This window comes from Sporisorium graminicola, chromosome SGRAM_1 (genome assembly GCF_005498985.1).
Source record: "Sporisorium graminicola strain CBS 10092 chromosome SGRAM_1, whole genome shotgun sequence".
NCBI classification, from domain to species: Eukaryota; Fungi; Basidiomycota; class Ustilaginomycetes; order Ustilaginales; family Ustilaginaceae; genus Sporisorium; species Sporisorium graminicola.
The window spans coordinates 1,586,865-1,602,889 of record NC_043719.1 but is presented as its reverse complement, the minus strand read 5'-3'; the positions used below and the strand labels follow the sequence as shown (position 1 = coordinate 1,602,889).

At 58.6% G+C, this 16,025-nt stretch overlaps 6 protein-coding genes across 6 annotated transcripts; 2 read left to right on the top strand and 4 right to left on the bottom strand.

Annotated features, from left to right (window-relative positions):
- Positions 1-28: 28 nt before the first annotated feature.
- EX895_000592 (uncharacterized protein) lies at positions 29-529 on the bottom strand (the record flags this gene model as incomplete). The annotated part of the gene is made up of 1 exon (XM_029881193.1): positions 29-529. One exon carries the CDS (start codon positions 527-529, stop codon positions 29-31), a length of 501 nt encoding a protein of 166 aa, XP_029742579.1.
- A 3,358-nt stretch (positions 530-3,887) lies between these two features.
- Positions 3,888-4,391, bottom strand: EX895_000591 (uncharacterized protein; the record flags this gene model as incomplete). Its single annotated transcript, XM_029881192.1, has 1 exon — positions 3,888-4,391. The coding sequence occupies one exon, from the start codon at positions 4,389-4,391 to the stop codon at positions 3,888-3,890; it is 504 nt and encodes a 167-aa protein (XP_029742578.1).
- Positions 4,392-4,747: 356 nt separating this feature from the next.
- EX895_000590 (uncharacterized protein) lies at positions 4,748-6,559 on the top strand (the record flags this gene model as incomplete). Its single annotated transcript, XM_029881191.1, has 1 exon — positions 4,748-6,559. The coding sequence occupies one exon, from the start codon at positions 4,748-4,750 to the stop codon at positions 6,557-6,559; it is 1,812 nt and encodes a 603-aa protein (XP_029742577.1).
- A 128-nt stretch (positions 6,560-6,687) lies between these two features.
- EX895_000589 (uncharacterized protein) lies at positions 6,688-10,413 on the bottom strand (the record flags this gene model as incomplete). Its single annotated transcript, XM_029881190.1, has 3 exons — positions 6,688-8,005; positions 8,236-8,248; positions 8,349-10,413. 3 exons carry the CDS (start codon positions 10,411-10,413, stop codon positions 6,688-6,690), a joined length of 3,396 nt encoding a protein of 1,131 aa, XP_029742576.1.
- A 416-nt stretch (positions 10,414-10,829) lies between these two features.
- EX895_000588 (uncharacterized protein) lies at positions 10,830-12,254 on the top strand (the record flags this gene model as incomplete). The annotated part of the gene is made up of 1 exon (XM_029881189.1): positions 10,830-12,254. One exon carries the CDS (start codon positions 10,830-10,832, stop codon positions 12,252-12,254), a length of 1,425 nt encoding a protein of 474 aa, XP_029742575.1.
- A 129-nt stretch (positions 12,255-12,383) lies between these two features.
- On the bottom strand, positions 12,384-15,047 carry EX895_000587 (uncharacterized protein; the record flags this gene model as incomplete). The annotated part of the gene is made up of 1 exon (XM_029881188.1): positions 12,384-15,047. One exon carries the CDS (start codon positions 15,045-15,047, stop codon positions 12,384-12,386), a length of 2,664 nt encoding a protein of 887 aa, XP_029742574.1.
- Positions 15,048-16,025: the final 978 nt, after the last annotated feature.

Below are 16,025 nucleotides of genomic sequence, written 5' to 3'. Positions count from 1 at the left end.
GAGCCATCAAGACAAACAGAGCGCGCGATCAAACGGAGCTAGTCGTAGCGCCAATGCTGTCAATGTCGACCTGCGGGTGAACCATAAACACAGGATCGCCCGCCGACGAACCACTGGCACCGGCCGACGAGTCGCCTACGCTGCTAATCGGGTTGCCGTCCTCATCCACCTGTTCGCGCAGCTCCAACAGCATTGAATCCTTTACCAGCTTGGTCAACACCTTCTTGATCAGTTCGGTCTCCTCTTCAAACTGATCCACCGTCTCGATCTCGTTCTCGCGCTGCAGCAGGTACCAGTCGACCAGCTCGGAGCGCGCGACACCGCGCATCGTCTGTCGCTCCACCTCGTTGACGCGCAGCACAACCAGGTTGGCGATCTCCATGTAGCGGTCGAACGTGATTCGGATCTTGCGTTTGGACGTGGCCGAGCTGGACGCCATCTCGCCTGCAGCGCCACCAGCTGCAGTGGCGGAAGAGGAAGCCTGGCCCATCGACTCTTGCAGGTTGGGGTCCATCGAGTCTTCGTCCATGGCACCGAGGGACGATGACGGCTGCGCACCGGCAGAGGCGGGCGTGGTACCCTGCCTCGCCTGGTTGGGCGCGAGTCGCTGCTGCTCCTGCTCTTCCTCCTCGTCAAAGTCGATATCGTCCTTCTCGACGTGGATGATCGACTGGCGCAGGAGCGAGTACGCCTCACGCACAAACGCAGGCGTGATCTCGTGGCGGCAGTTAGCACGGGCGATGGCCTCGCTCAGACGGATCATCGACTCCAACTGTCGCACCGTGATGCGGTACGAGTTCTTGCCCGGGCCCGAATCGTCCTGGCGCAGCTGACGGTACTTGTCCACCAACACGTCGCTCGCTTCGGGCGTCAGCTTGGGTTGGAACGTGCGCGCGTAGCGGATGTACCTCTGGATCGCCTCGGTGCTGAACTCCGGGTCGATGGCGGCGTCGCGGAATCGATGCACATTGACAATGTGCTGTGCAATGTTCATATCGACCGACTCGTTGCACTCGTCGAGCACTACGAAGAACAGATCGAAACGCGACATGATGGGCGCCGACATGGCCACGTTGGCTCGCAGCGTCTGCTTTCGGTTGTAGCGTCCGCCTACCGGGTTAGCAGCAGCGAGGATCGACGTGCGCGCATTGAGCGTCGCCTGGATACCAGCCTTAGCGATACTGATGGTCTGCTGTTCCATGGTCTCGTGAATCGCCACTTGGTCGGCCAAGTCCATCTTGTCGAACTCGTCGATGGCGCAGATACCGTTGTCGGCGAGCATGAGCGCTCCGGCTTCGATTGTAAACTCGCCCGTCTCTTCGTCCTTGACCACAGCCGCCGTGAGACCAGCAGCGGTGGAAGCTTTGCCGGACGTGTAGACGGCGCGGGGCATGAAACCACAAACGTACTTGAGAAACTGCGATTTACTGGTGGACGGATCACCGACGATGCAGATGTTGATATCGCCACGAAGACGCATTCCTTCCTTTGTCGACTTGTGCACGCCGCCCATTAGCTGAAGCAGAATGCCCTTCTTGACGATGTCGTGGCCGTAGACGGTGGGGGCGATCGACTGGACGAGACGGCTGTAGATGTCCTCGGACATGACCATGGCCTCAAGCTCGTCCCTTTCGGCCTCGGTGAGTGAGTCCATGAGCGTTTCCGGGTCCTCGTTGTCATCTGTGAAATCGGCACGAATGTCGTTGCCTCCCCTCGCATCGGCGCTCTGCACCATGCATGCGAGGAAGGCAGTCTTGTACGTCAAATCGCGCACACCGAGACTCTTGAGACCAGAGACACCCTGGGCGTTTACACCCTCAGCGGGTCGGCCACCTTGCGCCTCTCGCTGGATCTGCGCATTGACACCGGGCACGCCGAGCTGCGATACGTCCGGTACGACGATGAAAGTGCCTGTGAACACGCACTTGTCACCGGCCTTGGCGCGCTCGACGATCTCGGATCGCAAGATGACATCGAGACTGCGCGGCATGCTTCCCGTTGGGATCTCGTTTGCGTTTTCCTGGATGCGCACCTTTTGCCAGTCGCAGAATCGACTCTGATCCACATTGAGCTGCCACTCTCGCCTGTTCTGGCAGACGGGGTTCCTGCACATGACGGGCTCGGTATACTTGAACTGCTGCTCGACATCACGCACGGTACTCGAGCACGCCGTGCAGGTGAAGGCGCCGTAGAGAAGCTCTGGCCTGACTTCACTTGTTCGTGTGACGGTACCGCTGATTGAGACGAGCTTTCCGACGCGGTCGGTGCGCAGGTCGCGGATGCCCGAGACTAGACCAAGGTTGTAGAACGAGACGGAAAAGTCTCTGTGAATAAGGCCGGATGATGCGGTTGCTGCAACGTGGGCATTGAGGTAGAGGTAATTGGGCACGTACGTGTTGACGAGGTCGAGAAGTGCACGGCGCAGGTAGGGTACGAAACGGTAGTACTGGTCGCTGATGGCCCGCGCCAGGACCTCATCGTGGCGGAGAATATGGCTGAAATCGACGAAGAGGGTGGTGCGATTGTAGTCTCGCAGCGCATAAATCTGGTCGATGTAGAGGGGGTCCTGCACCTTTTCACCGTCGGGGTCGGGGGAGCCAGACAAGGGCTGGTCGACAAAGCTCTCAAGGAACTGTGCGAAACCTTCGCGCACACGCTCACCGACTTCGTCGACGACGGGTGGGATATCTTGGGTGTCGACAGCAGCACGCGGGCGAGGGCGACGAGGGGTGGCGTCCTCATCCATGGGTCGCGATTGGTCGCCGTTGACAGTGCTGGCGTCATCTTCGTATTGCCCTCGCAACTGGCGTTCGAGGTTGAGCGAGCCAGCGTCGGAGGTGCCCGGAGTGAAAGCTCGGTGTGCGCTGGCGCCTACGCCGCTTGTGTTGTTCGACCTGCCGAGAGCGAGGGGGTCAAGGCGGTCCTGATCGCCACTACGGTTCTGGCCACCGATCCTGCCCAGAGGCGAGGATGGCATTGCGGAAGAGGACGACATCCTTTCCTCTGTGTGTGTAGCTTTTGGCGGCAAGAGTGTACGTGCTTTCCTTCAATGCGATGTGAAGATAGATGCGAGGGAGGAGGATGAAGCAGTAATCTATCTATGATCCAGTATCTTGAAAGTAAGGGTGAGGTAGTATCGAGGTGAAAGGCGAGGGAAGGTGAGGAAACGACGAGGATAGTCGATGTGTGTATGCGAAGGATAGCTGCGTTAGCTGCGTCGATGTGGCATTCCAGGGTCGAAAAGGGCGCGACAGAGAGAGAAAGAGAAGTGTTGATTGCGATTTGCTCGTTGTGCGCGCGCTTTCTCTTCAATGCACACACACCTTCGTAGTCTGGCAGACACTGCTCATGCGCCTCTTCCTCGAGGAAGAGGCTCGCGCTGTGCTTTCCACTTCTCTCTCTCTCGCTCGAAAGCCTTTCAAATTTCTACCTCCCGCCCAAAACACTGCTCGTCGTGTAAATGACTCCGAACGCGTCCAAACGCGTGTCGTGTAAATTACATCCTTCTCCGTCTCCTTGGAAGAGTCGCGTTTCCTTCAACGCGAACATGAAATGGCAATGACTTCTGACACATATGCAGGTCTAACATCATAAATGACCCTAAACATGAGACAGCTACCAGGCAGGACCTCCCACGACGCTGCCACCGCCACAGCAGACGGAAGCCTGCTCTACAAGGCGAAAGAGAACGGGACTGAGAAAAGCTGCACAAGTCTATGAGTTGGTACTATTGTAATTCGGTTTTGCTTGACTGAAGATGATGTTACAATGGCGGCTGTGATCAAGATCAAGACCACACCGAGGGTATATAATGCAAGCAGACATGCCACATTGCAGTGACATCTGCGAAGGCGCACCTCTCTAAGAGTGAGGCTATCTTTGGATCTCTATGAGGATCCCGACGGCTTGCTGTTCCGTAGTTCACGCAGCTTATCCTGCAACTCCTTGAGCTCTTTCGACACCGAGTCATCCTTGACTGTCTGTTGCTGCGCCTGCGCTCTCGCTCGGTCGCGTTGCGCCAACCTCTGTGACTGTTGATACGACATTCTGGCTCTTTGTCTTTGCGCCTCTTCAAAGCTCGTTGGCGGTCTATTTGAATCTCCCTCTGCTGTTGCGCTTCCGGCTTGCTTGCCTTTGGCAGACACCGGGAAGGGCGATGGCTCATTGTGCGGTTCTCCGTGGTCCTGATCCCATTCGCTCTCTCGCATACCCAATGGTGGTTGATACGGAGGCACTTGCCGTCCTTGTACTCGATGTGGCATGTGGTCGATCTCGTGGATCATGCGGTCGACGACGCGGAAGAACAGTGGCGAGTTAGCCAGTTTACGTGTGAGCGCCTGCGTCAGCATCGATGCGACAATCCGCACCAGGTACGGCGGTAGTTGGGCCATGATGCTTGCGAAGCCGAACACGGCTTCTCTGACCCTGCTGACGCTGAAAGAGTGACAATGATGTGAGGTGCAAGAGTGAGCGTAGAAGAGGGGACGTGAGGTGGGTGACAGCTGTGGCTGAGTTTTTGGGCAAGCTCCTCGGGTCTCGGCCAGAAGCTTTGCTTTCTCTTCTCCACATCGCCTTGGAATTCCGGCCGAGATTCGCAAGACGCCGTGTGCTGTGGCATGAATTTGCCCGCGGATTGCAGTTTGAGCTTTTCTTGATCTGTGGATGGACCTTGCCTTGCTTCTTTCGACTCCAGCCACCACCACCGCGCAAACCTTGTGAAGCGCTCGCATCGACATCTGACGAAAGGATGGCTAGCTTTGCAGACGACTTGCTCGCCGACTTTGGCTCGGATGACGAGCAGGAGATTGGTGCTCAGGAGCACGACGAGGCGCATCTGGCTACGAATGGAGACAGCATTGAAAGCCGCAAGCGACTCCATCCGGATAATGGTGATGGACCAGATACGAAGAGAGCTCACATAGACGATGCAGACCTGGACGATCTCGAAGATGGAAGCGACGACGACAAAGACGAAGATGACTTGATGGCGGACGCGACTGCAGCAGGTTCATCATCGTCGACGACGGCAGAACGAGCCAATGCGAATGGCGTACCACTCGGTCGAAACGCTGTGCAACCCGCAGCCGAGAGAGACCAAGCAGAAGTCGACGAGCTCGATCTGACCAACACCACCAGCGTCCGCAGCGTCGCATCACTCCTCAGCAGCGGCAGCGCAGTCCACGAGGTTCTGAAACAGATCGACCACTACATGGCACTTCCTGAACCCGATCTCGCAGGCGTCCTCGAAGACTCGCCCGAATACCACCTCATTGTCAAAGCGAACAACATTGCCGTTGACGTTGACAACGAAGTGATGGTGGTGCACAAGTTTATCCGCGACCACTACTCACCGCGTTTCCCGGAGCTCGAAACACTGATTCCCAATCCATTGGATTTTATTCAAGCAGTCAAAGCGATAGGCAACGATGACACGATTCCTACCTCTTCGCTCGAGGGGATCTTGCCACATGGCACGGTGGTGGTGATCAGTATGACTGCCTCCACAACCACGGGTCACCCGTTGGCGCCTTCGGAATGGCACGCTGTACAGGAGGCGCTCGAAATGGTGTTTGAGCTGGAATCGGTACGCACGCGCATCCTCGCCTATGTCGAGTCCAGGATGTCATTCGTGGCGCCCAACTTGTCAGCGGTCGTCGGCACACGTACCGCGACCAAGCTGCTCGGTGTCGCCGGAGGGTTGGAAGGCCTCTCCAAGATCCCAGCCTGCAACGTGCACCTTCTCGGCGCGGCCAAGAAGCACTCGATTGGCCTCTCTTCCGCCCACGGCGGCTCGGCTGGATCCTCGGGCTTCATCATGCAAAGCGACCTCATCGCCAATACCCCTGACGACTACAAGCGACAAGCCGTCCGCATGGTCTCGGCCAAAGCGCTGCTCGCTGCTCGCATGGATGCAGGCAAGTCTACCAGTCGCGACGGCTCGTACGGCTCGAAACTGCACGACGAACTGTCCAAGAAGATCGAAAAGCTGCTCGAGCCGCCACCGCAGAAGCTCGACAAGGTGCTGCCTATCCCCAAGGAGGGAGGCGGCAAGAAGCGCCGCGGCGGCCGCAAGGCGCGCAAAGCCAAGGAGCGCAACGGCATGACCGAGCTGCGAAAGATGCAGAACAGGCTCGAGTTCGGCAAGCAGGAAGAGGAAGCGTTCGGCTACGACGAGTCGGTCGGGCTCGGAATGATCCACAGCTCATCGTCAGGCAAGATGCGCGCGCAGACGGCGGAGGACAGATCGAAGGGCAAAATCAGTAAGGCGAACAAGAACAGGTTGGCGGCGTTGAGGGGAGCGAGTGGGGTCGGAGGCACGAGTTCGGTGCTGGGTCGCGGGTCGGGAGGGTTGGACGGCACGGCGTCGTCGTTGTCGTTTACGCCTGTACAGGGGATCGAGCTGGTCGATCCGAGTAAGGGCAAGGACGCAAGAGGCGGGGAAGAGGAGCATGCCAAGTGGTTCAAGCAGGGTCAGTTTTCGCTGCTGCCCGGTGCGAAGGCGAACTTGCCCGGGTCCATGGGTCCTCCCCCGAACCCTTCTTCGACGGGGAACAAGTGAAGAGCACTCAAGACTTCGGCAAATCTGCAGACAGCACCATCAATGTATTTGTATTTGTATCATTTCATACCATTCAAGAGCCAGAACACAAGCCAGGCTGCTACGAAGTGAGTGAGACTGGGCTCTTTCTACAGCTTGCTCTTGTTGGCATCCAACTGTGCGACCTTGACGACCACCTTTCCACCGGAGCGTTTGTCGGCCTGGGCGAGCAGCTCGAACCCGCGCTGGGCGTTGTCGAGGCCGTCGAGCACCGTGTCGACCACAGGCACGATGCGGTGCCTCTCGATGAACCTGATGCTCTCCTCGAACTCGCGGGCGCTGCCCATGGTGGAGCCGAGCACCTCGATGTTCTTGAGCACCTCGCGCATGGTGAACGTCAACTTGGGTGCGGCGGTCATGCCGAAGATGACCACCTTGCCGCCTGCTTTCAGCCCGGCCTTCTGGGCTTGCACGGCGATCTCGCCGCCGGCACTGTCGACGACGCAGTCGAGGTAGGGGCGGGATGTGGGGAGCAGGTGCGCGATCTTGGAGGGCCAGGAGGCGTCTTTGTACTCAGTGCCGGCTTTGGCGCCGAGTTTGATGGCGCGGGCGATCTTGTCAGCCGATCCACCGGTGACGTAGACATTGGCGCCCGCGGCGACGGCCATTTGGAGGGCGAGCATTGCCACTCCTCCACCGACGCCCGTGAGGAGCAGGTTTTGGCCTTTGCGCACCTGGGCCTTGGTGAAGAGCGCCCGGTAGGCGGTGACGGCAGCGCAGGGGAGCGTGGCGGCTTGTTCTGGCGTGAGGTGCTTGGGGGCAGCGACGATCTGGTTTTTTTCGACAGCAACATACTCGGCGAACGTCCCCACGCCGTTAGTGGGCTTGGTGGCGCCAAGGATACCAAACCCTTTCCCGCCAAGCCCGTTGGTGCGCTGCTCATCGCTCAGACCAGGAAGTTCGGCTTCGGGACCGTCCTTGTCCGAGTCCCAACCGCGCGTGGGCGTCAGCAGCACCACCTTGTCCGGATGCTCGTTGGCAATCTGGAATCCGCTGGGCGCCACCACTGTACCAGCACCATCGCAGCCCATCGTGGCGTTCTTGTAGACCAGCCCAGGATAGGCGTTGACCATAGACCACTCGTCTCGACGGTTGAAGCCGGCGGCAAGGATCTTGACCAGCACCTGGTCCGACGTGGGTTTGGGCGTGGGCACCTCGCGCACGGCGGCAATGTTGCGCTGACCTTTCTTGGGTTCGCCTTCGGGGCGCTCGAGCTGGAGGGCCTTCATGCTGGATTTGACGTTGGTTGGCAAGGGTGTGTTGACAGTGGAAGAGGTCGAAGTCGAAGTCGAGGTCGAGCTCGAGGTCGAGTCTGTGGTGGCGGGTCGATCGAGAGCGTCAAAGTACTGCTCGATGGCTGTGCGTACGGTGTCGATAACGTCCTTGTCTTCGATGGTCGGAGGGAAGCTGTTGTTGAAGAAAATCGAGCAAGATGATGGTGAGCAAGACGGGATGATTCAGAAGACCAAAACACACGAAGGCCGTGCGCTGTACCAGTGCAATATCCGCTTGCGGGGAAAAGGAAAATTGCGCAACCCGCATCGGCAACGTAAAAACGCGCAGCTTCCGGCAATCAAACGGCAGGCAATGAATGGCCTCACAGCAACCGAACGCTTCAGGAGGAAAAAGATACTTACTCGACAGGTGCATCTGTAAACGGCGTCGAAGCAAAGGCAATTGCAGCACGAAAAAGTCAGCTTCGTCTCACTCTTCGCCGCAGGCTACAGATCTCCCAAGCATTGATACTCACTCCTCTTACCGGCAGCAGCATTCTCCACAGCCTGCCTCAGGCTCCGCCTCAGCGTCTTGCCGCTCCGGGTCTTGGGTAGCTTCTGCGCCTCGATCAGCCCGCTCAGCTGTGCAATCGGACCCATTTCCTTCCTCACGTGCTCATTGATGCTCTTGAGCATCTGCTTAGCCGACTCGCTCTGCGCCGAGTTGTGCGACTCGGCCCCCGTTGCAGCCGCCACCCTGCTGTGCGCGACAACGATGGCGAAGGGTGATTGGCCCTTGAGTTTGTCCGGCGCGCCTACGACGGCGCATTCGATCACGTCCGGGTGGGAAGTGACGACTTGCTCGATGAGGCCTGTGCCGAGGCGGTGGGCCGAGACGTTGATGATGTCGTCGCTGCGCGCGAGGACGGAGACGTAGCCGTCTGGGTCGATGACGCCCTGGTCGCCGGTTTCGAACCAGCCGCCCTTGGACGCGAAGGTGGAAAAGTAGGACGAGAAGAAGCGGTCCGGGTTGCGCCATAGACCGCCGAGGAACGAGGGTGCCAAAGGAGTCGCTAGAACCAGGTTGCCCATCTGACCACGGGGCAGTTCCCGCCCATTGTCATCGACGATGCGGACGTCCATGCCTGGCATAGGCAGGCCAGCGCTACCAGGGCGTGCCGGCAGTGGCCCGAATGCCGACGACATCATCAAGCCCGTGATAGGCGACCCGGACTCGCTCGACCAAAAGTTGTCGTTCGTCTGAGCGCCAGGTGCAGCCAACTCCTTCAACAGCCTCTCGAACTTTGCCACGATCTGCGGCTCGCTCCTCTCACCAGCCAGGAACAGTGTCCTGAGGCTCCTCAGATCCACTCCGGGCGCACGCATGAGCTTCGCATCCGCATCCTGCCCCACAATCGCGCGCAGCGCTGTGGGAGCACAAAACATCTGCGTCACCCTGTACTGCGAACAGATCCTCCACCAAATGCCTGCGTCCGGGATGATCGGCTTCCCCTCGAAGATGATCGAAGTGGCACCGAGGAGGAGCGGGCCGTAGTGGATGTACGAGTGTCCCACAACCCAGCCCAGGTCCGAGGCGCAGAACATGACGTCGTGGGGTTTCATACCGAACATGTGTTCGATCGAGTAGCGCAACTGGACGATGTGGCCTCCTGAGAGGCGGCAAACACCCTTAGGTGCGCCAGTGGTGCCGCTGGTGTAGATCGTGTAGATCGGGTCTTCACTCGCAACGGGCACGCATTCCCAGCAGGGCGATCTGCCGCCGGCCTTGTCTGCAGTGAGCTTGCTCTCGATTTCCCAGTCCCACTCGGGCAGGCCAGCTGGACCGTTGCCGCCGTCGCTTGCACACTGCGCTGGTGTGTGGCCCTTGATCGTGTGTCTTCGGAGGAAGAGCAGTCCTGATTCGGGCTTGTGCTCCGACACTTTGAGTGCTTCGTCGACCAGCGGTTTGTAGTCGACCGGGCCCTTTGGCTCCAAGCCGCAGCTGGCAGCGATGACCATCTTGCAGCCTGAATCCTGGATCCTCTTGGCCAGCTCCTTGGGTGCAAACCCACCGAACACAACCGAGTGCACCGCGCCAATCCGAGCACACGCCAGCATCGCAATCGATGTCTCGATCACCATCGGCATGTAGATCACCACTGCATCTCCCTTGCGCACGCCTTTGTGCCTCAAAATTCCCGCGACGATCTGCACCTGCTGGAGCAGCTCGTAGTAGGTCACAGAGCGAGACTGTTGTGTTTGGAACGAAAGAGGCGAGACGTTGTGGAAGGCAACTCTGTGGGCTGTGGGGGAGAGTGCGAGGTGCGGGGTGTCGGGCGAGACGGTAACAGGTGCGGCAGAGGGATTGGCAGGTGCGTAGACGTGGCAGTCGAGGGCATTGTAGCACGTGTTGAGCTGGGCGTCGGGGAACCAGGTGTGACCCTGAGGGTCGAGATAGCCAGCGTTGGGGTTGCTGCTGCGACCATAGGCGACAGTAGGAGGCTTGTGCCAGTGAATAGCGCGGGCAGCCTTGAGCCAGAACTCGTCCCTGTTCTCGATTGACTGACGGTGGATTTGGACTTGCGGGTGAGACGATGCCATGGTGTGAAACTTGCTTGTGGGGATAAGTTTGTGTGGTGGCAGATGGAACGATGGCAGCAACCAATGCGGGGAACGAGGCTCTTATACAGTACATACAGTGCGGTAGATACGCGCAAGCATTCGGCAACCAAGGCTAGCCGTCACCGTCAAGAAAAAAGTGCGGGGAAAAAGACGCCTAAAGCCGCACCTGTCCCGCAGCTCGCAGCTCGCAGCTCGTAGGGTGCAGCAGCGCTTGGGCCAATCGACTTGAACCCTCTCTCGGCTGTCGAGAACCAAAAAAAAAAGAGTGTTTGTCACCATTGCGCTGCTTGCCACCAGACAACCTTAATTCGTTCTCAAACAAGGCTTTCGACTCTCGATAGGACGAGCATCTGCTTTCTTCCGGATCGCTTTGCCTCTGGCTACCCCTTACCGCGATGCCGGCAAAGATCCCATTCTTCGACCCCTCGGAATCGCTGCAACAACGATGGCGCGAAGCCACCTCTTCTAGCCGCATCACCGCCCAGCTCTACGTCTTTGTCCTCATCATCACCATCGGCGTGTTGCGACAGTTCCTGTACCCCACCTCGTCCTCGTCCAAGCCCAGCGGAACCTTTGGTGCTGTCTCCCCGCCCTCTGAACCAGGTGCGGAGGATGAAACGGTCGGCGAGATCGCAGAGCTCTTCATCTACCCCATCAAGTCGTGTGCGGGGGTTTCGGTGTCTGCAGTCGATCTCACAGAGCAGGGGTTCGATCTGGATCGGCGATGGATGGTCATCCGCACCGCAAAGGATGGAAAGCTGGAAAAAATCAGCTTGCGGGAGGAGCCTCGACTGACGCTCATCCAGCCGGTCATCGACGAACGCGCCAACGCCCTAACACTGCGCTTGACCGAGGCAGGACAGAGAGAGGAGAAAGCTCGCACGCTCGGCGAGACTGTCACACCGCTTCGACCGACACCCTCCGCGTTGAAAGCATGGAAGCAGGTTCCCAGCGTCGAGATGTGGGGCGACTACGCAGACGGCAGAGTCGCAGAGCTGCCGGACGGAGGCACGCGCAAGTTAAGCCCCAGCGAGTGGATCAGCGAGTTCCTCGGCTACCCTGTGCTTCTCATCCACTTTGACACCACATCCAGCACGGCCCGCAATGCGTTTCCGATCTTCAAACCGCCCTCCGACTCACCCTCATGGTCGGGAAACGATCTAGCCGAGCTCCAGCGCAGACGCGGGATCGAGTTTCAAGACGAATACCCCCTTCTCGTCGCCTCTCAGGAATCGCTTGATTATGTCCGCTCGCAGCTGCTCGCAGCGGTGAAAGCGGGGAACGGCGGCGACGGTCGAGGCGGACGTGCCATCACGGGTATCGATCCACTCAAATGGTCCGACCCCACCGCGCTCTCCATCGCACGCTTCCGCCCCAATATCGTCGTCAAGGGTAGCAGCACCACCACCCTGAGCGCATTCGGCGAAGACTCATGGGAGCGCATCTGGATCCTTTCCCACGCACCCCTCGATGCCCCTGCGGATCCCAACGAATCCAAAGCCATGCTGCAACTCGTCGCGCGCTGTCAACGATGTCTGCTCACCGCCGTGGATCCGATCACAGCCGAACGCGATCCAAGTGTCCCGCTCAAGCTGCTCAATCGCAGTCGCATGAGGGTCAAGAAATCCGCCGGCGTCCAAGGGGGCACCGGAAGAGCCGGTCCGTGTTTCGGCATGTACGCCATTCCTCTCCCGCTCAGTCGAGCCAGTGTGCGAGAAGGCGTGTATGGGCATCTGCAGACTGGCGATGCAGTCAGAGTCCGTTGGCGACCCTACGAGCTCGACGACGAACCGGATCGAAAACGCATCGCTCAGCAATGAACCTCGCTCTCCCTCACACGACAGTTAATGCAAACCCATAAAAGCCTGCCCAACTGAAAGACCTGCAATGACATTGAAAACAAACAAACATACAACCTCGGACCAACCGTGAACGAACCCCAACGTCGCCTAATGCGAACGCTCCAGATACCTCGTCGCAGCAATGTAGCCCGAAACCGCAATCACCACCATGACTGAACAGATGCCTGCGAACCACCTCAAGTTGTCCACGCCCTGGCCCGGAACATTGACGTTCATCCCCCACAATCCCGTGATGACGTTCATCGGCACAATGACGGTACCGAGCGCGGTGAGCTTGGAGAGCACGTCGTTGATCTGGTTGTTGGCGTCGGTCATCTCGATCGAGATCTGGGCGAGGTAGTTCGAGTGCGACCTGGAGAGAATCTTTTCGTAGTGGTTCAAGTTCTGCGTCATGGTGATCAGATGGTCTTGGATGTCCGAGAGGTACAAGCCGATGTCGGATTTGGGTGCGACCGACCAGTTCTCGTTGCAACGCTTGGCGAGTCCCTTGACAACATCCGCCTTGTTGCCCATCAAGCGCAGCAGACCCATGACCTTCTTCCTGCATGTACCGATGCGCCTGAGCATGTCCGACTGCTCGGCCTCCTTGAGGATCAGCACAAGTTCGTCGATCGAGTCGACCTCATACTCGATGCTCTGGATCAGCGGGCCAAAAGCATCGGTGATGTCGTCGATAAGCGCATACGAAATCCAGTCCGATGTAACGTTGATGTAGTCCTTGAGCTGCTTGATGCGCCGACGCACGTTTTGCGGATGCGGCGTGCCGCGGAAGTGGAACGACAGCGTGCCCTCGCGGAACACGATGATGTACATGTTGAGCGGCTCGAGATACGTTGGGCTGTACGGATCCTGGTCGAACGAGCGGAAACAGACGAGGTAGTAGTTGCGGAAAAGCTCGATCTTTTCGCGCGTCTCCTCCATAAGAATATCTTCCGTGGTAAGTGGATGGATGCCAAACACGCGGCTGAGCAACTTCATCTCTTGGTCCGTGGGCGAGAGCACGTCGAGCCACCACGTATTTGCCTCCGGATCGGGCTCCATACGAATGCCACCGCCCGGAAGCGCCTTGGCACGGCTGGCGCTGAGGCCGCTCATGGCCCTAGCTGCATCCTCGCCGCCTGGCACGGGAGTGTTGGATCCTGTAGGCGGCGCAGTATTGCCTTCCATCCGGCCAAATGTCTGTCCGAGCGATGCCATGCGTGCAGTGGTCGCATTGATGGTGTGTGCGCGGCTGGCGTTACGACTCTGGCTACCCTCGGTGGGAGGCGAGTGGTCTGCACTCTTATTGTGACCGCTGAACAGCTCCTCAAACGTCTGACCCTCGGCTGGGAGCTCCGAGAGATGGCGCGCATGGATGGTCGATGGCAAAGCGTTCGAGTAAAAAGTAAAGCGGTACGGCTTTTCGCCGCGGTTGCTAAGAGCACCCGTCGTGGATCGTGCACGCCCAAGACCATTGGCACCAGGTGTCGTGGGGCCGCCAATGCCGATGTGCGACTGGGACGAGTGCAGACGAGTGCCTCCGTTTGCGCCGTGGTACGAAGGAAGCGTGTCGTTGTCCAAGAGAGGAGTGTTTACGTCCATCGAACGCTTGCCGTCACCAGGGGTGAGAGCACTGCCGCCGCCCAGGATACTAGCGGAGGCAGCTTGACCAGCCACGGGCGGGGGCGCGCTTCCTCCTCCTTCGAAGAGAGCAAGCTTACGTTGGTACTTGCTGCTGCCAAAGGCACCTGCCGAGGTGCTAAGCTTGCGCGGGCGGCGACTGTAGAAAGTGGCGTCGTCGCTGTCGGGCGAAACACCATAGCCAGCACCGGAACCCTTCTGCGCAGCGGTGTTGCGCTGGCGAAGGCCCTGACCCGGTGATCCAGCCGCATTCCAGGAAGACGACATGCCAATGCGGTCACGCTCCTCCGAGGCAAAGTCTTCGAGTGCACCAAGATCAAAAGTGAAAGGATATCCTAGTGGGATCTGACCGTGGTCGGGACGGGAAGTGTAGGCATCACGGACGTCGTCGTGCAAGTGTTCCGGGTGACGTTCCTCGGAGGGGTGCGTGTCATGCATGGGGAAGCAGACATCATCCTCGGCAGTGGAGTCACGTCGGAATCGAGTGGGCACGTTGGTGGCGTCGTCATCGTGATGATCGTTGGGCGGAGAGGAAGAGTGAGATTGATGACTAGGGCGGCGAAGATGAGGCGCACCTTGAGAAACGTGGGAAGCGTCACCGTCGATGTCGTCCTGGTCGTCATCATCCAGAAGCGAGTGTTCCTTGTTTCTACTAGAAGGGAAGTAAGTGTTGGGGCTGCGCATGGGCGTGCGCGAAAGGGCCGAGCGTCCGCGAAGGGCGGAAGGAGAGTGGACATTGCTGAGCGAGTGGACCTGGTGACGATGGTCGATAAAGTGGTGTTGACTGTCCAGGCTGGTGTTGGAGCCGTTGCGGTTGTGCTGGTAGAAGCGAGCTGCAGCGGCAGAAGAGGGTGGCGCTGGAGCACGCACAGGCACAGCGGCTGGGATTCTGTTCAGACCTTCGTGAAAGTAGGGCTCAGCCTGGTCATCGGAGAAGCTGGCTCTGGGCGGGCTGGGGTCCTGACCGCCGCGTGCCTTGCTCATCTGTCTAGCCGCGTCAAGATCTTGCTGGAGCTGGTGGTCGCCAGAGGAGTTGGTGCGGTCGCTGTCCAGAGGTGGTCGAGTTTCAGGCGGGGGAGAGACTGCCCGTCCGCTCAAGAGGGAGCCGTAGTAGTGCTGGGGCGACGACATGGTGGCTACAACAAGATCGCAACGCACAGAGGATGGTCGAAGTTGGCGTCTTGGTGAAGCTAGGTTCGGACCGGGAAAGAATGGTCTGTCGACTCTATGGCAGAACCGACTTCCCAACCGAGTCTGTCTGTATGACCGACTATCGGATAAATCTGCGTATGGAAGGAAGACTTGTCGCTGCAAGATGGTGGATTGGTGCGATCAGGGACGACGAAGGGGCGAAGAAGGCGGAAGCGAAAATGATTATAAAAACCCTTCTTTTTTTGGCAAGTTTGTCTCTCGATGCCGTTGTTTCTGCACGCGCGTGCCGTGTTCGGTCAGAGTAAATAGTCCCGCCGTCGTCTCTGGTCGGCAGCCAGCCAGAACAGGCCCAAACTGAAATTGCAATTCCTGGCCGACTGACGGACGGACGGACGGACGGACGGACTGAGCTTTTCCCGTATCAAGGTTGGAAGCAACACTGTCTATCCGTCTAGTACCCTCAAGCAGCACACGTCGAGGTCTGTGCTTTAGCGTCGACTGATGAAGTCCGAAAGGTAAAGAGAACGCAAGACATGCAGAGCAGAGGACAGTGAAGACGTTTGCAGTTCAAAAAGGCCTGCTGCATCCTGAAAGCCCACGTTCTTCGCGGAGGCCAGAATTGAAATCGATCGGGCAGAGCCAACAAGTTTTTTTTTGTGTTGTTCGTCTAAGTTTGTTAGACCGAGAGAAGCTCACTGCTGAAGTGAACGAGCTGCGGTCTGCAAGATGACGACACCAAAGGGTGCCTGGCAGCAACAGGATCTGCGCCCCCCTGTTGCCGCAGCGCCTTTTCATCGAAGCGGCGAGGCACACTTTGCAATGATAGCGAGAGGGAAGATGACCCAAGCAACCCCAGATTTGGTGTGCAGTCACCGTTTTGGTCGAGCAAACGATTCGGCAGGACACGATGCGAAGAACACTCGGACTGAAGATCGTCAAAGCCGAAGCGAGCGCATT